This window comes from Bombina bombina, chromosome 2, assembly GCF_027579735.1.
Source record: "Bombina bombina isolate aBomBom1 chromosome 2, aBomBom1.pri, whole genome shotgun sequence".
Lineage (NCBI taxonomy): Eukaryota > Metazoa > Chordata > Amphibia > Anura > Bombinatoridae > Bombina > Bombina bombina.
The window spans coordinates 1,272,521,038-1,272,546,043 of record NC_069500.1 but is presented as its reverse complement, the minus strand read 5'-3'; the positions used below and the strand labels follow the sequence as shown (position 1 = coordinate 1,272,546,043).

The 25,006-nt window shown below is 36.9% G+C and overlaps 1 protein-coding gene across 1 annotated transcript in view; it reads right to left on the bottom strand.

Moving 5' to 3' along the window:
* Positions 1-17,508: 17,508 nt before the first annotated feature.
* The window catches only part of SEL1L3 (SEL1L family member 3), a 327,791-nt gene continuing 320,293 nt past the window's right edge, over positions 17,509-25,006 (bottom strand). The window contains exons 21-24 of the mRNA XM_053704078.1: positions 24,027-24,154; positions 23,506-23,608; positions 21,780-21,850; positions 17,509-18,010 (exon numbers count right to left, since the gene is read on the bottom strand). Of these exons, the coding sequence (XP_053560053.1) occupies positions 18,007-18,010; positions 21,780-21,850; positions 23,506-23,608; positions 24,027-24,154 (306 nt within the window). The 3' untranslated portion in view covers positions 17,509-18,006. The remainder of the gene's footprint in view (positions 18,011-21,779; positions 21,851-23,505; positions 23,609-24,026; positions 24,155-25,006) is intronic.

Genomic DNA, 25,006 nt, shown 5'->3' with positions numbered 1-25,006 from the left:
AATGAAAACAAATATCCAAATTACTGCATCAACAAAATTTAAAGAAAACAAAGAAAATGAAAAAATACTGACGAAGCTTAGTGCTCTCGTCACCCAGGACCTGCACTATGTAAATCCACTATGCACATTACAGTATATAGGGAGCACTACCTGTGAGGCACATGATAGGATTGGAGAACACTTGATAGATATAAAAAAAAACCTGGATGCTTCTTCACAATTTGCAAAACATTTAATTGAAGTGCATCAATGTAATGCTATCTCTTTTAGGTTGAAAATTGTGGAAAAAGCTGATTCTTCAGAGTGTGGGAGGTGATAGCACCAAGTTGTTATTTAAACGCAAGACTTTTTGGATTTTTACACTTGAAACTAGGACACCAAAGGGCTTCAATTTTGAATTTGATTTACTACATTTTTGGGAATGATGTCAGTGAGCTCACCTGTCTTGTTTTATTTTTATTATCCAGTCTCTTTCTTCAGTGCGTTCTAGCCCTCTCCTTATATTATCATACAGTGATCCACTTAGTAGAACAAACATAAACAATGTGTTTTTTAATGTACATTTGAACTATATAGAATACATAATGTCTGTCTCTGTTAATGGTAAACTGTTGGGTATTAGCATTAATATCTATTTGTTGAATAATAAGTTTCAAGGGTGCTTTGTTACAGTGATATAAAAAAGAATTACATTCTTTGGGCATATTTATCAATGTAGTGTATCATGTCTGCTGCACCTCGATAAATGATGACAGCATACAATGTCAGCATTTATCATTGCACCAGCAGTTCTTGTGAACTGCTGGTGCAATGACGTCCCCTGCAGAATCGCCGCCAATCGGCCGCTAGCAGGGGGTGTCAATCAACCCAATCGTATTCGATCAGGTTGATTTCTGTCCATGGCCTCAGAGCAGACGGACAAGTTATGGAGCAGCGGTCTTTAGACCGCTGCTTCATAACTTCTGATTCCGGCGAGCCTTCAGCCTTCTATACGGAGCTTTATAAATATGCCCCTAAGAGAGAATTGTCACATATAGAAAGCAATTATTTTATTTAAAATTATAAAAAAAATACAGTTTCTGAGGGTACTATGTATACTAAAGTATTAGAAATTATATAAAACTACCTTTAGGTTACCGGTATAAGATGTATTATGACATGTACATATTGTCTAAATGATATAAGATAAATGTTTATGTCTCATTTAAAGATACAAATATTCCAAAATCAAAACTATTCCAAAATCAAAAGAATACTGTATATTTTTCTAAGAGAAGAACATAGGAATGTGAAGTATTCCTAACGCACTTTTGGCTTTAGCGTAGTTGATCTAGCGCAGTGTCGGGCTAGTGTGCGAGCGATAAATAGAAGAGGTTTTTTTAGAGCTAATTTTTTATCTTGAGCAAGGGTATCGCTTGAGCACGCCACTTGTAATCTAGGCTCTTGTTAGCTGTATGGGATGAATTCATATACATATGTAAATTTATACAAAAGAAATGAATAGAGCTATAATGAATCTAGACCATGTATACAAACACACCTCCATAATGTTATGAATTGTCACTACTAAGAAAATTTCGACTCCAGATAATGCATTTTTTTTCCTCTCAGAGAATCACCCAAACTTTATGTAATTACCTCAAAAACAGGAAACCCACAGAAAACCCACAAAAAACAAATCAATTTATAGATTGTGATTAACCCCTATGTATTTAACCCCAGCAAATGCAATAAACACATAGATAAAGCTCTGCTTGTGAGCCACAGAGAACTGCTGATCAGAGAAGGAAACAGCTGTTGAGCCAATTAACAGTTGCAAGACCATCTATGTTCTGCTCATAAAATCCTTGTGTAGGGCTAGATAACAAGTGCAGCGCAACAGATAGAGCACGGACAATTATCCTTAGCACGACAGTGCGCAAATAATACTACATAATCTAGTATTATAAGTGGAACGTAGAAAACATTTACCAGAGAATCTTAAAGCGTAAGACATTTTTTTAGCTATTAACGGTCATATTATAGGTGGTGAGTTACGTTGCAACACAAAACAGGGCTGGAAAATGTAGCACTTTTGAAGACATAAAGTAAAGTGTTAATACTTGAATATTTTGCATAAGAAAAGACATGTAAAACATATCAAAATACAGGTAGCCCTCAGTTTACGCTGGGGTTAGGTTCCAGAAGGAATGGTTGTAAATCGAAACCGTTGTAAATTGAAACCCAGTTTATAATGTAAGTCAATGGGAAGTGAGGGAGCTAGGTTCCAGGACCCTCTCAAAATTGGCATAAGTAACACCTAATACATTATTTTTAAAGCTTTTAAATGCTAAACAGCATTATAAACCTAATAAAATAATCACACAACACAGAATATATAATTAAACTAAGTTAAATAAACAAACATTTGCTAAACAGCATTATAAACCAAATAAAATAATCACACAACACAGAATTTACTTGCATTTTTCTGCATGCAAACAGTTCTTTCTATGCATTCCAATCTGAACTGATTTATAGACAGGAAGATCTTGTTCCTTTGCAAGCTGCTCGATAGCTCAGGTCTGGTAAAAACTGATTAATTTCAGCTTGCTTGGCTTTCATATCTGTGCTGCAACACAAGCGGACAGCTCCACCTACTGGCTATTTTAATCAATGCACTGCTTCTCAATGCTTTTCAATAGCAGTCACATGACTGAAAAAAAAGGTTGTTATTCTGAAACAGTGAGGGCCACCTGTATAATATTTCACTTATATTTATACATATTAGATGTACAATCATGGTTTTGCCATTAAAAAACATTTTACCAGTGGTTTAATCTCTTGGGATTTTCATACGTGAAAATACCGGGTCTTAAGGACCCTAGGGGCGTAATAGTACAACCTCCCTTTTTTCCCCGGCTTCTCCCACCTGCCCTCAGCCACGTAACATGCTTCACAACTGAGGCAGTGTGTTCGGTGTCAGTCATAGCCCAGGCAGTCATGTGATTGCTCTGATAGCAAATCACAGCGATCACAATGTTACTGTATCCATAACAGTAACATTAGAAGTGCAGCTCTGCCTCTCTCGATCTCTCAGTGTTCCAGAGAGACAGAGCTGTTGCTACATCGTGTTTTAGAACTGCCTAATACACACACACGTTAACCCTTTGATCACAGACCCTTCACTGTGAACATTACAGCCAGCATTGTAATCTGTGGTGATTTATTTTTCTTTAAATAGTTAATAATAATTTTAATAATACCGTAAATAGTTAAAAATACTTTATTTAAGTAACATTAACCCTTTTATCACAGAACCTTCACTGTGATTATTGGTGATAAGGCCTAAGTTTTCAATATTCATTTTTAAGTTTATTTTTTAATTTAATAAATAATTGGGGGTAATTTAAGGTTTTGGATTAGTGTTAAGTCTGATTAAAGCAAGTCACAGCCCTAAGGTCTTTAGGGTTTCTTTTATGGTTTGCGTTTGGGGGGTTGAACCTGGTAAGGATCTAGTGAAAGGGAAATTTATTAAATTGTACATATTTATATTTAGGAAGAGAGAAAAAAAGTACTATAAAAAAAAAAAGAAAAAAGTTTTACCATTTGAAATGGCACATTATCCAGCCTCTCTGATGCTTCTGTACACTCCCAAGGGCTTGCATCAGAGGAATCAGTGTGGGTACCTCCATATTTGGAAGTTCCTGATGTGCCCCCTTTTATAGTAAATCCTGGCATCACCTGCGACATGCCTACTGGTGAGCGAATTAATTATCTGAAACTGTTTCTGCCAGATGGCTTCTTTGAAAATCTGGCAGAGCAAACAGAACTTTAAGCCCAAAAATTCTTAGAAGCTAAGCCAGAATCCATTTATGCACTGACATGGCAAAGATGAAAAGATTTTGGGAGCTGTTGCTTGTTATGGGCATTATAAAGAACCTGGCATCAAAATTTATTGGAGTAAAAACCCCATTTTGACTACCCCCTTTTCCCAACTATCATGTCTAGGATCAAGCACCAGATGTTTCTCCGGTTTTTACATTTTGTTGACAACAGTGTGTGCTGCCCAAAAAGTGATCTAAATTATGACAGATTTGTCAAAATCTGACCCCTTTTAACAAATTTATCTAAAATATTTTCCTAAGTGTATGCTCGCAAGCAACACATTTCTATTGATGAGTCACTAATGCAATGCAAGGGTAGGCTGCTACTGTCATGGTAACAGGGCTGCCCCCTTACCTTAGCGCCGGTGGAGGGCTCACCAGGTGCGGTCACAGGACTTCCCTGTGACTTTGTGGAGCTGAAGTTCATCCTCCAAGGATTTTGAAACAGTACTGTAATCTTTGTGAGATTGCGAGAAAAATGACTGGCACAATTTTGTTATGCCCAGTTCACTCTGTTTACACCATTACAGTGCAATCTGTGTCTCGGTGCTATAGTCTGGCAAATTTTACTACAGTAATTGTCCCTATTTTACAGGTACAGTATTTATTGAATACTAATTGAATGCAGTGCTAGTGTTAAACTAAACGTAGCACTATTGCACCCCTAATATATGTTATTTCAAACATGTTTTCAAGTTTTTAAACACACTGACAAGTGAAGAGAAAGCTAAAACCTTGTTTCACTTAAGGTGGTTTTCACTTTACAGTGGGGCTCCGGTCCCTAACTCGCTGTATGAGCAGGGTATACCTGTACTTTAACAAATAGTCCCAAGAAAGAAGTTCTGTTAGTTGATACCGTAATTTCTAGTACTAATCTGCCAGCCCCAACATCGCCGTCACCTACATAAAACTATTAACCCCTAATCTGCAGCTCCCGATGTCGCCGCCACTATACTAAAGTTACTAACCCCTAAACCTCTGGCCTCCCACATCACTACCACTAAATAAATCCATTAACTCCTAAACCTAACACGAACCCTAACGTAACCCTAACACCCCCTTACTATAACATAATTAAAATAAAGCTAAACTAAAGTTACAATTTAAAACTAAATACAAACTTACCTGTGAAATAAAACCTAAGCTAGCTACAATATAACTAATAGTTATATTGTAACTAGCTTAGGTTTTATTTTAATTTCACAGGTAAGTTTGTATTTATTTTAACTAGGTAGACTAGTAAATAGTTATTAACTATTTAATAACTACCTAGTTAAAATAAATACAAACTTACCTGTGAAATAAAACCTAACCTGCCTTACACTAAAACCTAACATTACAAAAAAACTAAACACTAAAATTACTAAAAAAAATAAAAATAACTAAATAACATAAAAAACAAACACTAAATTACAAAAAAATAAGAAACAAATTATCAAAAATAAAAAAGAATTACACCTATTCTAATAGTCCTATCAAAATAAAAAAACCTCCCAAAATAAAAAAAGAACCCTAGCCTACAATAAACTACCAATGGTCCTTAAAAGGGTATTTTGTGGGGCATTGCCCCCAAGATATCAGCTCTTTTACCTGCAAAAAAAATACTAACACCCCCAACAGTAAAACACACCACCCCCACAATCATCCCTCCCAAATAAAATAACTATCTAAAAAATCCTAAGCTCCCCATTGCCCTGAAAAGGGCATTTGTATGGGCATTTAGCTCTTTTACATGCCCAGACCCTAAACTAAAAATAAAACCCACCCAACAAACCCTTAAAAAAACAAACACTAACCCCCGACGATCCACTAACAGTTCTTGAAGTCCCGCTTGAAGGATCCATCCAGCCGGCGAAGTCCTCATCCATGCGGCAAGAAGTCTTCATCCGGGTGGCCTCTTCCATCTTCATCCAACCGGCGAAGTCCTCATCCAAGCGGCAAGAAGTCTTCATCCAGATGGCATCTTCTATCTTCATCGATCCGGCGCGGAGCAGGTCCATCCTGAAGACATCCGGCGCGCAGCATCCTCTTCATACGGTCACCGCCGTAAACTGGAACTTCTATGCAAGTGACATCATCCAAGATGGCGTCCCTTGCATTCCTATTGGCTGAAAAATTCCTATAACCTCTGATCCAATAACAGCACATTATTTAGCTTGCCTCAATACAAAAAGAAAGCAGCTCGATCCTCCTTTTCCTACAGAGCACCACAATTATGGAATGACCTCCCGCACACTTTCAAACCTTCCCCAAGCCTAATATCCTTTAAGAGATCTGTCATGGTTGATTATATATTTCCTACCTGTTCTATGTAAAATTTTTGCATATATTGTGTATTATTATTGTTTTTTAATTTTATTGTACCCTATTGTATGAATGCAATGTTTTGTGATCCCAGGACATACTTGAAAACGAGAGAAATCTCAATGTATCCTTCCTGGTAAAATATTTTATAAATAAATATATATAATGACATAAAATGAATAAAAAGAAATAAAAAGGAGCACAACACCGAAAAGCAATGATGTCAGTCAAAAATAAAAAATACAGAAATGGATGATATGATATCAGAGCAAATGTCATAGGAAATAGCGTCTGCCTATACCAAACACATAACATATAATACAGACATAAAAGGATATGGTTGCATGTATATGATCCTCGCTGCTGCTCCATAAATAAACCATCGGTGGCAAGGGCGTACTAAAGTGAAAACAAAAATCAGAAAAGAGAGAAAGGAGCACAAAACGAATCTAAGTGGAAACCACATAAAACACTTTAATGTAACACAAGTGAAAAACACACTCGCACTTTCAGACCTCAAACCAGATATGAGGTATGGATAAAAGCACACTCACATTTTAGTACTCCATTTGTAAACTGGGCCATAATATTTAATTGTTGGTAATAAAGAAAGAGCAGATCTGTGTAAACTCTACATACTCTATGATATAATAAATCATTTCTCCTGCTAAAGTCTAATCCAGTTTATGCTTTTATTAGAACTATTTTTCAAACATAAGCTTAAATACATGAGAAATGCTGATGTATTTGTGCATACGTCTTTACAAGAAAAAGCCAGATTGTTGCAAAGTCCAATCCATTTGTTTGATCTAAGGTTAATACAATATATACTTTCCAACATATAATGAAATTGTTTAAATTATGAAAGAAATGTGTAAATGATTATAAGGTAATCAATATACAAATGGTTTTGCTGCCAGAACTTTTTGTGTCACACCACTGAATAATAAATTGTCCCAATATCTCTTTTAAGCTTTCAAATCATGAGCAAAAAAAACAAAAAACAATGAAATTATTTAAAGGGGCAGCAAGCTCAAACTTGAATTCCCCTTAAATAGTTTAATTATGCGTAATTAAAAAAAACAGAGAGGCTAAAGTGCATTTTGTATAATGCAGAAACCAGACCTTCCTACAATATCTTATGTAATTTAGGACATATTAACATGTCATAATACAGCTTTTACATCATGTAACCTAAAGGGAGTTTTATAAAATTTGTAATACTTTTGTATATATAGTACCCTCAGAAAGATAGTACAGAAAGATAATTGTTATTTTAAATAAATATTGACTATTATTTGCATTTTAGAACACAAAACCAAACCAAAGACACAGACAGAGAAGATTGTGACTTACAGGCAGGGAAGAAGTTTTTGAAAAAAAAATATTAAGTTTGGATTTCAGAATTTCAGATTTGTAACTGTATATTTCCCTGTTAGTATGAATAATTTTAAGGGACAAAAATCCAACAAAGTTATATGACATCAGGGATGCAGGCTGACTAGACACTAACTTTAATTTAGTCAATTTTTTTTAGTCAATTTTTATTTATGCATCAAAAATTATTCACTGCTTTTTGATAGAAAAGTATGCATTGATTTGCAGACCCGGGGGGCACACCCTTTCAAAAACCTCTGGAATGTCTTTAGCTTATTTCCTTTGCTGTGGCCAATTAGGAACAGACATAAATAAGCGTCTGAATATACCAACCAATCATTGTGAAGCATGTAGGGGTCCCCGTGGAATGCACTTTAGTTTCCTGACGAGAGTTTAAAGACTAAAATTTTCAGTAAAATTGCAGAAAAATCATGAAAAATTATTTATGAAAGTGCATTGCAAAGTATTTAATCATCCCTTAAAATCTAGTCTGACAGGGTTATCTTTTTTATTTTTATTTAAATGTTTAGTAAGGTTTTGAAGGCATTTTTTTATGCCAGCATTTTTCACATATGCTGAGAGTAGTTGAAGGGACACTAAACCCAAATTTTTGTCTTTAACGATTCAGATAGAGCATGCAATTTTAAGCAACTTTCTAATTTTCTCCTATCAATTTTTCTTCCTTCCCTTGCTATCTTTCTTTAAAAAGCATGAATTTAAAACTTAGGAGCCAAGCCATTTAAGGTTCAGCACTCTGGATAGCACTTGCTTATTGGTGGCTACATTTAGCAAACTAATAAGCAAGCATAACCCAGGTTTTGAACTAAAAATGGCGAGCTCTTAAGCATTACATTCCTGCTTTTAAAATAAAGATAGCAAGAGAACGAAGAAAAATGTATAATTGGAGTAAATTAGAAAGTTGCTTAAAATGGCATGCTCTATCTTAATCAGTAAAGACATAAATTGGGTTTAGTGTCCCTTTAAAGGGAATGAAACACTTTATTTTTTATTTTACGATTCAGATAGAGAAGAACATTTTTAACAACTGCTCAATTGACTTCTATGATCTAATTTGCTGGTGGCTGCACAGATATGTGCCTCTTGTCATTGGTTCACTTGATGTGTTCTGCTAGCTCCAGTAATGTATTGCTGCTCCTTTATCTAAGGAAAATCCCTTGAAATTTGAATGCTCTATCTAAATAAGGAAAGAAAAATGTGGATTTCATGTCCCTTTACTGGTTCCAGTACAGATGCAGCTCCTTGATTATAAGGAACTGAATTTACAACCTGCTGGTCTGATAAAGGGCGATTACAAATCTTTATTGATTTTACAACTTTCGAGTTGCAATTCTATAGAGGGATGTTCAGTGACATATTATCTCTTGGCCAAAGTCATAAAAGTAGCGCTGGAGGATTTTTACGGGATGTAGAAATAGATTAGATCCAGGTAGACAAGATCAGAAGGGTAACGTCTATAAAGGGAGAGAAAAACCGACCTTTTGATGGTCACACACTGCTGAGAAGAGAGGATCAGCCCCCAAATATATAAACCACATGATCTGTTAATATAGTGACACAGACACAACTCGGTAGCTTGATTGAACACTTTTGTGCACTATAATGAGAATGTGAAGCTATTACTATAGCAAATTATACATCTGTGATATGTGTTCTAGACCAGTTATACAAATGGAATGCAAAGCAGTAATATTGTTAAAAATGGATGATTGTTGGCTTAAATACTATGTATTGAAAAGGATTAATATACTGGCTCAGTCGGAGACATAAGCTTTAAAGAGACACTCAAGTCAAAATGAAACTTTTATGATTCAGATAGACCATGAGATTTTAAACAAATTTCCAATTTACTTCCATTAACAAAATGTGCACAGTCTTTTTTTATTTAAACTTTTTGAGTCACCAGCTCCTATGGAGCATGTGCAAGATTTCACAGAATAAGCATGTATGCATTTGTGATTGGCTGATGGCTGTCACATGATACAGGAGGAGTGGAAATAGACATAACTTTAAACTTTGTCAGAAAAAAATCTACTACTCATTTGAAGTTCAGATTAAAAAGTGCTATTGCATTGTCTTGTTATTATGCATTTGTTGATTATGCAAATCTACTGTATTTACTGGTCTTTTAATGAGATCAACCTCACAATACCACTACCATTCAACAGTGTATACTTTACAGAACACAATTCATGAGAAACACAATGAATCTGGCTGTTGTCAACACTTGGCAAACAGTGCTTTCTTGTGCTCTTTGGGATCAACAAGCTCACTTTAAACCATTACATGGCTCAGGATCTGGTATCAGACAAGGAGTAATTGCAGGTATTTTATACTCTTAAGACCTAGTGCATACATACAAACTTAGGGCTAGATTACGCATGTAGTGCTTACAGTTACGCGCAAGCAAAAAGGGGTTTATAGCGGGTGTTTGTGCACGTCAGTTTTTCGCTCTTATTATAAGTTGAGTGCATTCGAAGATAAAGCTCATCGGGTTAGCGCAACCTCAGAGCTCTGGTTAACTGTTTCGCAAAAGACAAATGTGTCACAAAACACATCAAAATACATTACAAAGTACACTTACACTCATAATAACACTGTCTAATAAAAAATATTGCACAAAAAAAGATATAAAGGCTCAAAGATATGAGAAAAACAATCCAATGGCAGGGAACACACAAACACCCTGCAAAACAAAGTCAATGGTACTAATAGTACTAATGTCCCAGCTTCAAACTGCATGTGTGATAAAAAGACAAGGGGGAAACAATCTATATTCCACAATAACCCCTCTGCAGCAAATATGTTACTGTACCACTTGCAGTTTTCATACCGTCACCGGATCCCTCAAGACCTTCTCCATGGAGAAGCATCCAGGACTTGTTTCCTCTACAGCCTTCCAACACGTATAGCGCCATACAAATATAAACACATAAATATATATTTACAAATATATACTCATACTGAAGTGCATTGAAGCCCTTTGCAGTTAAAGGGACATGAAACCCAAAATGTTTATTTCATGATTTAGAAAGATCATGCAATTTTAAACAACTTTCTAATTTGCTTCTATTATTTAATTTGCTATTCATTCACTTGATATCCTTTGTTGAATTGCATATCTAGATAGGCTCAGTAGCTGCTGATTGGTGGCTGCACATAGATGCCTCATGCGATTGGCTCACCCATGTGCAATGCAATTTCTTCAACAAGGGATATCTAAAGAATGAAGCAAATTAGATAATTAAAAGAAATTTGAAATGTGTTTAAAATTGTATTCTCTATCTGAATCATGAAAGAAAAAAAAAACACAATTTATGCTTACCTGATAAATTTATTTCTCTTGTGGTGTATCCAGTCCACGGATCATCCATTACTTGTGGGATATTCTCATTCCCAACAGGAAGTTGCAAGAGGACACCCACAGCAGAGCTGTTATATAGCTCCTCCCCTAATTGCCATATGCAGTCATTCGACCGAAAACACGCAGAGAAAGGAGAAACCATAGGGTGCAGTGGTGACTGTAGTTTAAATGAAAAAATTACCTGCCTTAAAATGACAGGGCGGGCCGTGGACTGGATACACCACAAGAGAAATAAATTTATCAGGTAAGCATAAATTGTGTTTTCTCTTGTAAGGTGTATCCAGTCCACGGATCATCCATTACTTGTGGGATACCAATACCAAAGCTAAAGTACACGGATGAAGGGAGGGACAAGGCAGGTACTTAAACGGAAGGTACCACTGCCTGTAAAACCTTTCTCCCAAAAATAGCCTCCGAAGAAGCAAAAGTATCAAATTTGTAGAATTTTGAAAAAGTATGAAGCGAAGACCAAGTCGCCGCCTTGCAAATCTGTTCAACAGAAGCCTAATTTTCAAAGGCCCAAGTGGAAGCCACAGCTCTAGTAGAATGAGCTGTAATCCTTTCAGGAGGCTGCTGGCCAGCAGTCTCATAGGCTAAGCGGATTATGCTTCTTAGCCAAAAAGAAAGAGAGTTTGCCGAAGCCTTTTGACCTCTCCTCTGTCCAGAGTAGACAACAAACAAAGCAGATGTTTGACAAAAATCTTTAGTAGCTTGTAAGTAAAACTTTAAAGCACGAACCACGTCCAGATTGTGTAATAGACGTTCCTTCTTTGAAGAAGGATTAGGACACAAGGATGGAACAACAATCTCTTGATTGATATTCTTGTTAGATACCACCTTAGGTAAAAACCCAGGTTTGGTACGCAGGACTATCTTATCCGTATGGAAGATCAGATAAGGAGAATCACATTGTAAAGCAGATAACTCGGAGACTCTACGAGCCGAGGAAATAGCTACCAAAAACAGAACTTTCCAAGATAAAAGTTTGATATCTATGGAATGAAGAGGTTCAAACGGAACTCCTTGAAGAACCTTAAGAACCAAATTTAAGCTCCATGGGGGAGCAACAGGTTTAAACACAGGCTTAATTCTAAGCAAAGCCTGACAAAATGCCTGAACGTCTGGAACATCTGCCAGACGCTTGTGCAAAAGAATAGACAGAGCAGAAATCTGTCCTTTTAAGGAACTAGCTGACAATCCTTTTTCCAAACCATCTTGGAGAAAAGATAATATCCTGGGAATCCTAACCCTTGGATTCACACCAATAAAGATATGTACGCCATATTTTATGGTAAATTTTCCTGGTGACAGGCTTTCGTGCCTGTATTAAGGTATCAATGACTGATTCAGAGAAGCCACGCTTTGATAAAATCAAGCGTTCAATTTCCAGGCAGTCAGTCTCAGAGAAATTAGATTTGGATGGTTGAAAGGCCCCTAAAGTAGAAGGTCCTGTCTCAGAGGCAGAGTCCATGGTGGAAAGGATGACATGTCCACCAGATCTACATACCAGGTCCTGCGTGGCCACGCAGGCGCTATCAAAATCACTGATGCTCTCTCCTGCTTGACCTTGGCAATCAGTCGAGGGAGCAGAGGAAACGGTGGAAACACATAAGCCAGGTTGAAAGACCAGGGCGCTGCTAGAGCATCTATTAGTGTTGCCTTGGGATCCCTGGACCTGGATCCGTAACAAGGAAGCTTGGCATTCTAGCGAGACGCCATGAGATCCAGTTCTGGTTTGCCCCAACGATGAATCAATTGTGCAAACACCTCCGGATGGAGTTCCCACTCTCCCGGATGAAAAGTCTGACGACTTAAAAAATCCGCCTCCCAGTTCTCTACACCTGGGATATGGATAGCTGATAGGTGGCAAGAGTGAGTCTCTGCCCAGCGAATTATCTTTGAGACTTCTAACATCGCTAGGGAACTTCTTGTTCCCCCTTGATGGTTGATGTAAGCCACAGTCGTGATGTTGTCCGACTGAAATCTGATGTACCTCAGAGTTGCTAACTGAGGCCAAGCCTGAAGAGCATTGAATATCGCTCTTCCAGAATATTTATTGGAAGGAGTGTCTCCTCCTGAGTCCACGATCCCTGAGCCTTCAGGGAGTTCCAGACTGCACCCCAACCTAGAAGGCTGGCATCTGTTGTTACAATTGTCCAATCTGGCCTGCGAAAGGTCATACCTTTGGACAGATGGACCCGAGATAGCCACCAGAGAAGAGAATCCCTGGTCTCTTGATCCAGATTTAGTAGAGGGGACAAATCTGTGTAATTCCCGTTCCACTGACTGAGCATGCATAGTTGCAGCGGTCTGAGATGTAGGCGTGCAAACGGCACTATGTCCATTGCCGCTACCATTAAGCCGATTACTTCCATGCACTGAGCCACCGAAGGGCGCGGAATGGAATGAAGAACACGGCAGGAATTTAGAAGCATTGATAACCTGGACTCCGTCAGGTAAATTTTCATTTCTACAGAATCTATCAGAGTCCCTAGGAAGGAAACTCTTGTGAGTGGGGATAGAGAACTCTTTTCCTCGTTCACTTTCCACCCATGCGATCTCAGAAATGCCAGTACTACGTCCATATGAGACTTGGCAATTTGGAAGTTTGACGCCTGTATCAGGATGTCGTCTAAATAAGGGGCCACTGCTATGCCCCATGGCCTTAGGACCGAAAGAAGCGACCCTAGAACCTTCGTAAAGATTCTTGGGGCTGTAGCTAATCCAAAGGGAAGAGCTACAAACTGGTAATGCCTGTCTAGAAAGGCAAACCTGAGAAACCGATGATGATCTTTATCGGAATGTGAAGATAAGCATCCTTTAAATCCACTGTAGTCATATATTGACCCTCCTGGATCATAGGTAGGATGGTACGAATAGTTTCCATCTTGAATGATGGAACTCTGAGGAATTTGTTTAAGATCTTTAGATCCAAAATTGGTCTGAAGGTTCCCTCTTTTTTGGGAACCACAAACAGATTTGAGTAAAAACCCTGTCCCTGTTCCTCCTTTGGAACTGGATGGATCACTCCCATAACTAGGAGGTCTCGTACACAGTGTAAGAATGCCTCTCTCTTTATCTGGTTTGCAGATAATTGTGAAAGGTGAAATCTCCCTTTTGGGGGGGAAGCTTTGAAGTCCAGAAGATATCCCTGGGATATAATTTCCAACACCCAGGGATCCTGGACATCTCTTGCCCACGCCTGGGCGAAGAGCGAAAGTCTGCCCCCTACTAGATCCGTTACCGGATAGGGGGCCGTTCCTTCATGCTGTCTTAGAGGCAGCAGCAGGCTTTTTGGCCTGCTTACCTTTGTCCCAGGTCTGGTTTGGTCTCCAGACCGTCTTGGACTGAGCAAAAGTTCCCTCTTGTTTGCATTAGAGGAAGTTGATGCCGCACTTGCCTTGAAGTTTCGAAAGGCACGAAAATTAGACTGTTTGGCCCTTGATTTGGACCTGTCCTGAGGAAGGGCATGACCTTTTCCTCCAGTGATATCAGCAATAATCTCCTTCAAACCAGGCCCGAATAGGGTCTGCCTCTTGAAGGGAATGTTAAGCAGCTTAGATTTTGAAGTCACGTCAGCTGACCATGATTTAAGCCATAGCGCCCTGCGCGCCTGTATAGCAAAACCAGAATTCTTAGCCATTAGTTTAGTCAAATGAACAATGGCATCAGAAAACAAAGGAATTGGTTAGCTTAAGTGCTCTAAGCTTGCCAAGTATGTCATCCAATGGAGTCGCTACCTGTAAAGCCTCTTCCAGAGACTCAAACCAGAACGCCGCAGTAGCAGTGACAGGAGCAATGCATGCAAGGGGCTGTAGGATAAAACCTTATTGAATAAACATTTTCTTAAGGTAACCTTCTAATTTTTTATCCATTGGATCTAAAAAAGCACAACTGTCCTCGACAGGGATAGTAGTACGCTTTGCTAAAATAGAAACTGCTCCCTCCACCTTAGGAACTGTCTGTCATAAGTCCCGTGTGGTGGCGTCTATTGGAAACATTTTTCTAAAAATAGGAGGGGAAGAGAACGTCACACCTGGTCTATCCCATTCCTTATTAATAATTTCTGTAAACCTTTTAGCTATTGGGAAAACATCAGTACACACCGGCACTGCATAGTATTTATCCAGTCTACACAATTTCTCTGGCACTGCAATTGTATCACAGTCATTCAGAGCAGCTAAAACCTCCCTGAGAAACACGCGGAGGTGTTCAAGCTTAAATTTAAATGTAGACATATCAGAATCAGGTTGCATCATCTTTCCTGAGTCAGAAACATCACCCACAGACTGAAGCTCTCCTTCCTCAGCTTCTGCATATTGTGAGGCAGTATCAGACATGGTTCTTAAAGCGTCAGTATGCTCTGCATTTCGTCTAACCCCAGAGCTATCTCGCTTACCTCTAAATTCAGGTAGTCTGGCTAATACCGCTGACAGTGTATTATCCATGACTGCCGCCATGTCTTGTAAAGTAATCGCTATGGGCGCCCTAGATGTACTTGGCGCCATTTGAGCGTGAGTCCCTTGAGCAGGAGTCAAAGGATCTGACACGTGGGGAGAGTTAGTCGGCATAACTTCCCCCTCGTCAGATTCCTCTGGTGATAAATTTTTTTAAAGACAGAATATGATCTTTATTGCTTTAAGTGAAATCAGTACATTTGGTACACATTCTAAGAGGGGGTTCCACCATGGCTTTTAAACATAATGAACAAGGAGTTTCCTCTATGTCAGACATGTTTGTACAGACTAGCAATGACACTAGCAAGCTTGGAAAACACTTTAAATCAAGTTAACAAGCAAATATAAAAAACGGTACTGTGCCTCTAAGAGAAAAAAATTTTGTCAAAATTTGAAAAACAGTGAAAAAAGGCAGTAAATCAAACGAAATTTTTACAGTGTATGTAATAAGTTAACAGAGCATTGCACCCACTTGCAAATGGATGATTAACCCCTTAATTCAAAAAACGGATCAAAAAAACGATATAGACATTTTTTAACAGACACAACGAACTGCCACAGCCTGCTGTGGCCCTACCTTCCCCAATAAACGACTTTGGAAAGCCTTTGAGCCCTTTAGAGATGTCCTATAGCATACAGGGGACTCCTGAGGGAAGCTGGATGTCACAGTTTGTAATTTTAACTGCAACAACTGTAACTTTTATACTACAACAGTGGAAAGCCTCAGGAAACTGTTTCTAGGCAAAATTTAAGCCAGCCATGTGGAAAAAACTAGGCCCCAATAAAGTTTTATCACCAAAGCATATATAAAAACGATTAAACATGCCAGCAAACGTTTTATATTGCAATTTTATAAGGGTATTACCCCTGAGAGTAAGCATGATACCAGTCGCTATTAAATCACTGTATTCAGGCTTAATTTACATTAATCCGGTATCAGCAGCATTTTCTAGCATTTTTCATTTCTAGAAAAAATTGTAACTGCACATACCTCATAGCAGAGTAACCTGCACGCCATTCTCCCGCTGAAGTTACCTCTCTCCTCAGACATATGTGAGAACAGCAATGGATCTTAGTTACAACCTGCTAAGATCATAGAAAACTCAGGCAGATTTTTCTTCTATTTACTGCCTGGGATAAAATAGTACAACTCCGGTACCATTTAAAATAACAAACTTTTGATTGAAGATAAAAAACTAACTATATTTCACCACTCTCTCTTACTACCTCCATGCGTGTTGAGAGCTGCAAGAGAATGACTGGATATGGCAGTTAGGGGAGGAGCTATATAACAGCTCTGCTGTGGGTGTCCTCTTGCAACTTCCTGTTGGGAATGAGAATATCCCACAAGTAATGGATGATCCGTGGACTGGATATACCTTACAAGAGAAATTGGGTTTAATTTCACTCTAAGTAGATGAAAACATGTTTATTCATATTTATGCAATATTCATTTTTAATAGTGTTGTTCTGTGTATTGAACATTGGAATTTGAAATATTAATATGAAAATGAACTGTAAATTATACTATCTAACGAAACGAAAACACTGTAAAATAAATTCAATGCATAATAATAAGTGACATTTTGGAAGGGTGTTTGGAAGATGCTGCCCTTATTGAACCAATACAAAGAAGGAAGAAGAAAAATTGCTTTTACATTTTAATTTACTGATTTTTACAGGGGAGTATGGAGGTAGAAAATGTAAAATATTTGTGCTTTGAGTGGGTAAAATAATACTAAATGTAAAATTTAATAGTGTTAATAACATTTATAAAATAATAAATAATGTTTTTGCATTCCAAGTTTATGACATCTTTGTTTCCTTCTGCAAATAGAAGATATATAAGGGATAAAAAATCACAAACTCCTGAAGAACTTCAAATGCAGATGATGTTTTTCAATGGAAGAAGATTGTTCAACCTTTGAGATTGGACGGGGCTACGTTTTTTTTTGGAACACTAGTTGAGACTTTCATATTAAACAAGTATTTCTATTGTACATTTTAGCCATCAATTATTTTTATGTATAGATTTAATGCCTTTAATTCCACAAAATTAGGTGCCACGCAAGAAAGTCCATAATGCTAACAAAAAGTGAAACAACAAAACATTTTAGTAAAGTTATATGAATAAAACCAAGTTCAAATGTATATTTATTACTGAAAAAATAAATGAAAGTCCTCGATATCATGTTAAAAAAAACAAAACAGTGCACTAGATATAAATCGGTAATTTTAACAAAACTTAGATTTCAATTGTTCCATCAAAAGTCCCATTCTTTAATGAACATCATATTTCCAGATTCCTACTCAAAGTAATTCTTCATGGGACCACAGTAGTGAAAAAAAATGCTGCAAATGTTTCACTCACATGGAATGTGTTGCAAATAATATATAAAGACGATTATAATCAATGTCATTACTAGCAACTCAACAGCTTATCTGTGTCTTCTTATTGACTGGCTCAAAGTTCCAATAAGGTGAATTATATCCCATCTTTGTAAACCTGTTTCTGGATGTTGCATTTAGTGTACAGGGTTCTTGTAGCCCATTGTTTGGCAAGTTATTGAAACCATCTTCTGTAGACTGTTCCATTTCCACTTTTCTATTAAGTGAGCAATCATCTGAAAGATAAATAAACTGGCTAAAATATAGACACAAAGGTAATATCAATGAGTAGTAATGTGCCATATCCTTCTTTAGCAACCAAACAGTTTATAGGGAAGTGAATGAAACACAAATCAAAAGAATCTAGAAGCTATTGCAGATGTAAATGTTATATGAAACCCAACATATTTATGATTTAGAGAGAGCATACAATTTAAAAAATGTTCCTATTTACTTTTGTTATGAAATTTGCTTCTTTACCATGAAATTATTTATTGAAGAGATACCCAGGTAGGTGGCTGGAAATAGTTGCAAAACTGCTGCCATATAGTGATCCAGGCACATGGATGCTCCTGAAGATACCAAGATAATTAAGAAAATTTGATAATAGAAGTAAGTTAGAAAGTTGTTTAAACTTGCATGCTCTATCTAAATCATCAAAAAAATTGAGTTTCATGTCCCTTTAATATCTAAGTCAACTTTTGTTTTTACTGATATTTATTTTTACTGATATTTCTGTTTCGCATATATCTTAGATACCAGGCATTAAAGGAACACTGAACCCACATTTTTTTCTTTCATGATTCAGATAGAGCATGCAATTTTAAGCAACTTTCTAATTTACTCCTGTTATCAATTTTTCCTCCTTCTCTTGCTATCTTTATTTGAAAAAGAAGGCATCTAAGCTAAGGAGCCAGGCAATTTTTGGTTCAGACCCTGGACAGCACTTGTTTATTGGTGGGTGAATTTATCAACCAATCAGCAAGAACAACCCAGGTTGTTCACAAAAAATGGGCCGACATCTAAACGTACATTCTTGCTTTTCAAATAAAGATACTAAGAGAATGAAGAAAATTTGATCATAGGAGTAAATTAGAAAGTTGCTTAAAATTGCATCCTCTCTCTGAATCACAAAAGAAAAAATTTGGGTTCAGTGTCCCTTTAATAATATTCTCTCAAATACATAAGGAATAAAGCTTACGTCTACAAAATGTGCTTGTGCTTAAAAATGCGTTAGCGAGCTCTCACCAGTGGAGCATCTGATGCAAAAGAAAAACCCTATTCTCCTGCACCACATAAATTTTTTTAAAAGGGACACGTTACATATATGCTAAATCAGTGATGCAGCATCTCTTTAGAGAGCTGACTAGAAAATATCACGTGAAAAAAATCTCTGTGCACAAAAAAAGATGTTTCACCTCAATATTTGTTTCTGCTCACCGGACTAAGTGCTCTGTCAGCAGTTATATTGGGTGTATAAAGTACCTTTACAATGGGATGTGGCTACTGAGGACATTTTTGGTAAAATGTCTGCCTTTTTATACATAGAGATGTTCAGGTGATACAGTAAGAAGAGGGTTGATACCAGGTGTGCAGTGTGCTGGCCAGAAGGAACGTAGCGCTGGGGGTAGAGTGACTGTTGATATTATAGCCTTGACTGTGTTGCCTGTGCTAAAGACAGCGCTATTTGTAATGCCGATGTCAGAAATGTCCTTGCTAAAACTGCACAGGAAGTTTTAAAAATCCTTTGCATACATCAGTCTGTTTTTGTTTATTTTGTCTGCAGCTCATAGCATTCCCGCTACTGATTTGTCCTTTATGTTATTATCCTGCTACCTGACTACTCTCCTGCACATTCCTTGAGTTTTGACTCATGGATTTGGTCTATCTATTCCGGTTTTGTCCTGTTCCTGACTTCACCCAGTAAAACGTCTCCCACATTAGTTGTTCCAGCTTACAGTTGGCCTTACACCTTTAGACTCTGACAGTTATGATAAGCTATTTCATAGCATGAAATATAAAGTTACACTATAATGCGCCTTTAAAGCTGAGAGGACAGCAATAAGCCTTCAGAAAATGACACTACAAACATTCAACTTGTCATAAACAAATTAAAAAAATAAAAGTAGCTCCTTCTAATTTAAGCAATATGAAACCCCAAAAATTGTCTTTCATGATTCAGATAGAGCAGGGTTCTTCAAACTATGGATCGGGACCTATTGCTGGGTCACAGAACCATGTTTACTGGGTCGCGACTTGCATGAGTGTGTGTAGTGTGTGTGTTATATGAGAGTGTGTGAGGTGTGTGTGTTATATGAGAGTGTGTGTGGTGTGTGTTTGAGAGTGTGTGTGTTCTATGAGTGTCTATTTTATGAGTGTGTGTGTGCTGTATGTGAGTGTGTGCGTTGTATGAGAGTGTGTGCTGTATGTGAGTGTGTTGTATGAGAGTGTGTGTTTTTTTTATGAGTGTGTGTTTTATAAGAGTGTGTGTGGTGTGTGTTGTATGAGAGTGTGTGTGGTGTGTGCTGTTCGTTAGTGTGTGTTGTATGAGTGTGTATTTTATGAGAGTGTGTGTGCTGTATGTGAGTGTATGTGGTGTGTGCGCTGTATGTGAGTGTGTGTGTTGTATGAGAGTGTGTGCTGTATGTGAGTGTGTTGTATGAGAGTGTGTGTTTTTTATGAGTGTGTGTTTTATAAGAGTGTGTGTGGTGTGTGTTGTATGAGAGTGTGTGTGGTATGTGCTGTTCGTTAGTGTGTGTTTATGAGAGTGTGTGTGAAGTATGTGAGCGTATGTGGTGTGTGTGCTGTATGTGAGTGTGTTGTGTGTGAGTGTTGTATGAGAATGTGTGTGGTGTGTGTGTGTTGTATGACAGTGTGTGTTTTATGAGCGGGTGTGTGTGTTATATGAGTGTATATTTTATAAGAGTGTGTGGTGTGTGCTGTTTGAGAGTGTGTATGTTGTATGAGTGTGTGTTTTATGAGAGTGTGTGTGTGCTGTATGTGAGTGTGTGATGTGTATGTTGTATGAGAATGTGTGTGGTGTGTGTGTTGTATGAGAGTGTGTGCTGTGTGTGTGTTGTATGAGAATGTGTGTGGTGTGTGTGTTGTATGAGAGTGTGTGTTGTATGAGAGAGTGTGTGTTGTATGAGTGTGTATTTTATAAGAGTGTATGTGGTGTGTGTTGTTTGAGAGAGAGTGTGTGTTGTATGAGTGTGTATTTTATGAGAGTGTGTGTGTGCTGTATGTGAGTGTGTGTGGTGTGTGTGCTGTATGTGAGTGTGTGTGTTGTATGTGAGTGTGTGGCGTGTGTAATAAAGTATGCACACACTTTAGTCACTTTAACAAAAATTGCAGCTATCTTATTGTATATTACTTCAGACCAAGCATTAGGGTCACAAAGGTATGTAGTATCATGGCACTGGGTCTTGGGAAAAAAAGTTTGAAGAAACCTGAGATAGAGCATACATTTCTAAACAACTTTCCAATTTACTTCTACTATTTATCAAGTTTGCTTCATTCTCTTGGTATCCTTTGTTGAAGGAGCAGCAATGCACTACTGTGAGTCTGCTGAACACATAAGTAAGCCAATCACAACAGGCATATATGTGCAGATACCAATCAGCAGCTAGCTCACAGCTCCTGAGCCTACCTAGGTATGCTTTTTAACAAAGGATACCATGAGAAAACTAAGCAAATTACATATTAGAAGTAAATTGGAAAGTTGTTTAAAATTGTATGCTCTGAATAATGAAAGAATCATGGGTTTAATTTCCCTTTAAACATAAAAAATCGATTATAATATATTCTTTTTTAATTTATTTTTTAATTTTTTTTCATCTTTATTGAAGTAAATTTATGAACAAGTAATAAATTCTAATTCTATATGGTCTAGGAAGATAATACAGATGCTAGAATATATTATTTTTATTTAAATAAACTGCATTTGTGCAAGTGATTTAGCCAAATGTATAATTTTCTTACAAGTTATCTAGCACAAAATCTTACCTCGTGTTACGAAAATACTCTGTTGTGGCTACAATCAATATGGAGAAAAGAAGAGTTCCTAGAACATAAAACTTAATAGAAAAACATATATTATTGTATGTCAGAGACCTAACTGCATGCGATTTATAAATAAAACCATTTCTAAGCATTACTGTAAGCAGGCTGATACAAATAAAGTTACAAATAGCAGACATTTTGATATAAAAACAATGGATTCTTGCTGTGAAACGGTAATCTTTACATGTTGTCTGTAACACATATTTTTTATGTTGGTTAAACAGGTTGTTTGTCCTGTAGAGTATTGGAAGTATGAGCATGTTTAATACAGAGAACAGGTACAGTAAAGATCAGGGACTTACACGTACATGCTAGACAGTCAGTGCTCATTGCCTAGGAGAGTGCTGGGCTATGAACAAATAAAGGTTCATTGTCTCTGCATTTGGTGACAAAGCTGCCAATATCATCTGTGGTAATGCGGACACTGCACATTCCCTGTATAAGATGCACATGTGTGCAACCATCCATCTTTATGATAAACTGTGGCTCTCTTAATATGAGGACTGATTTTGTTTTTGACTAGAATTAGGGGTGTAACTACAATTGGTATAGTAGGTTCAGTGGCACCAGGGCCCTTATGCTGGGGAGCCCATAACAGTCAGTCTATACAATAGATGTTGGCAGAATGTGTACAATCCTAATGCAGGGGAGCCTTTTATTAGTGCAGGTTGCCAATCTGTCTATCTATCTATCTATCTATCTATCTATCTATCTATCTATCTATCTATCTATCATATATCTGTCTATCATCTATCTATAATCTATCCTCAAAAACGTTAAACAGAGCAGCATGTATATTACTATTGCTTACTATTGATTTAGCTTTGGGTGGCCTCAAACATTTTTGGCACCAGGGCCCTCTATTGAGTAGGTCTGCTAGTGACTAGAATGTTCATATGACCTATGTGAGGATTAGATTTATTCCATAAAACAAATTTAGCACATATCAAAATGTTGTCTAACATAGAGCCTGTGCCTGAATATATCTAATATAACAATTGCCCTCATAAGTAATACAAAGCAGCAAAAGTGTAATAAAGAACTGAAGTTTTGCTCTTGTTGCTGAATGATAAAATGCTAAGTTTTATAGTTATATTAAAGAAATTATTGTAAAATGTATTTTCATGTGACTATTATTAACCTTTTAAAGCCGTTATGCCGTTCCATTCCGTCATAATTAGACTGGGCTTTAAAGCCGTTATGACGGAATGGAACGTCATAACTAACGGCTGTCCTGAAGCCTTCTGTGCTTCAGGGATTTAATCGCGGTCTGGAGGGCGTTCCTAGGATTGTAGGGACGCCCCCCAGATGCGATCCAATAATTGAAATCTCGCGATCGTATGCACGATCGCGTAGTTTCAATTTGTCTACATCGGAACAGTTGTTCCGATGTAGGCACTTTAACCCTGTCACGAAAGGGTTAAAGATGAAGTCATCATTAGCTATAAACAACTTAAATATATGAACACAGTTCTTTCCACTTAAACTATCAAACATAAAAAATAGTACATTCTCGGATATATATTCACATATTCAAATAAACTGCATATGTGCAAGTGATTTAGCCAAAACTGTATAATTTTCTTAAACGATATCTGGTCCAAAATGATTGCAGTTATACTCTTGTTAGATGCTGAATGATAACTTTATATGTATTATAGTTACATACCAGAAATGATTGTAAAATGTATTTCCATGCAACACTTAAGTGACGATAAAGTAATGCCAACGAACAAGGACTAATCAACTTATCTTCACTGTGATTTTGACACCTGTAAAATTCCAAGCAATTAAATTATTATATTGTAGAAATATATATATAAATAGTACAATAAAGCACTGATTGGTCTTCAGACATCAGTGACAATTAATTTATTGTCACTGATGTCTGAAGACCAGCGAGTGCTTTATTCTACTATTTATATCTACTACTATTACAGCACCCTGGCAGATATTGTTTGATGGTGGGAGTGCATACACCATACTACCTTGTATATATATATATATATATATATATATATATATATATATATATATATATATATATATATATATATATATATATATACATATACATACTGTACTTGTATATATATAAGTTCTATGTTGTCTCTAAAATAAACATATGCATATAACACATCAATCCCAATACAGATTGTTACACAAGTTTGAAGGAAACATGAACATTACCTTTCATACAGCTCCACTATCAGAGTATCATTACTGATAAAGAAAGATCTATCAATGTTCAACTTCTGTAACAGGTATTCAGGTATAGATATTCCTTCATGGACGAGCTGAGCTAAATTAAAAAAACCCTGAGAAATAAAAAACATTTTTTATTAGAAACTATATGATCAAGGTATAGAAGAGATACATAAGAACCATAGACATATATAGCTGTAGACTATATGGGAGCCATTTTGTCTAGTTTGTCTATGCTCTTATCTAGCTAAAACATCTGGCTTAATTCTTAAGAAAGCCTCACACACATTCTTGTATTTCTTTATTGTTTTAGTCATCACTATTATTAAACGTCTTCCTTTTCTTGTTTTAAAATAGTGCTATGGTGTCTAAAATATATTTCTGTTTTCCAACTTTAAAGTAACTAGGCAAGATATGCCAACATACAAAATAAGTAGCTGACTAGGGGTACCATCATTCCCAAGGACACCTGCAGTCTAGTTAGATGATGCAGCTTTTAATCATTTAGATGCTGCACTAAAGGAATTATAACAGCTTCTTCCTAAACTGAAATTGCCTAGTGAAATGTGGGATAGAAGCGATTCTACAAATGTAAATGAGAAATTAAATATGACACAAATAAATCTTTTTTTCTGAAGAAAAAAAAAAATCAACAAACCCTCTTCTCTGCTTACCTAAGTGTGAGAAACCTCAACTTGAGTAAACAGTAGATCTAATATTTTCAAGGGGAAAAAAAAGAGATATACAGGCCTGTGTGCATATAGATCAGATTCTATTTCACTAAATGTAATGCAATTTAACAAAAGTGACCTGTCACAACAAACTAGATGAGGTTGAAAAGTCACATTCTTCTGCTCCTTTTAGAAACCTTATAGGCAGCATGATAGATAGTCATGAGTATCTAAATCCAGAAATGATTACTTCTAAATCATTTTGTTTTATTTTATCAGATCCTACTAAACAAA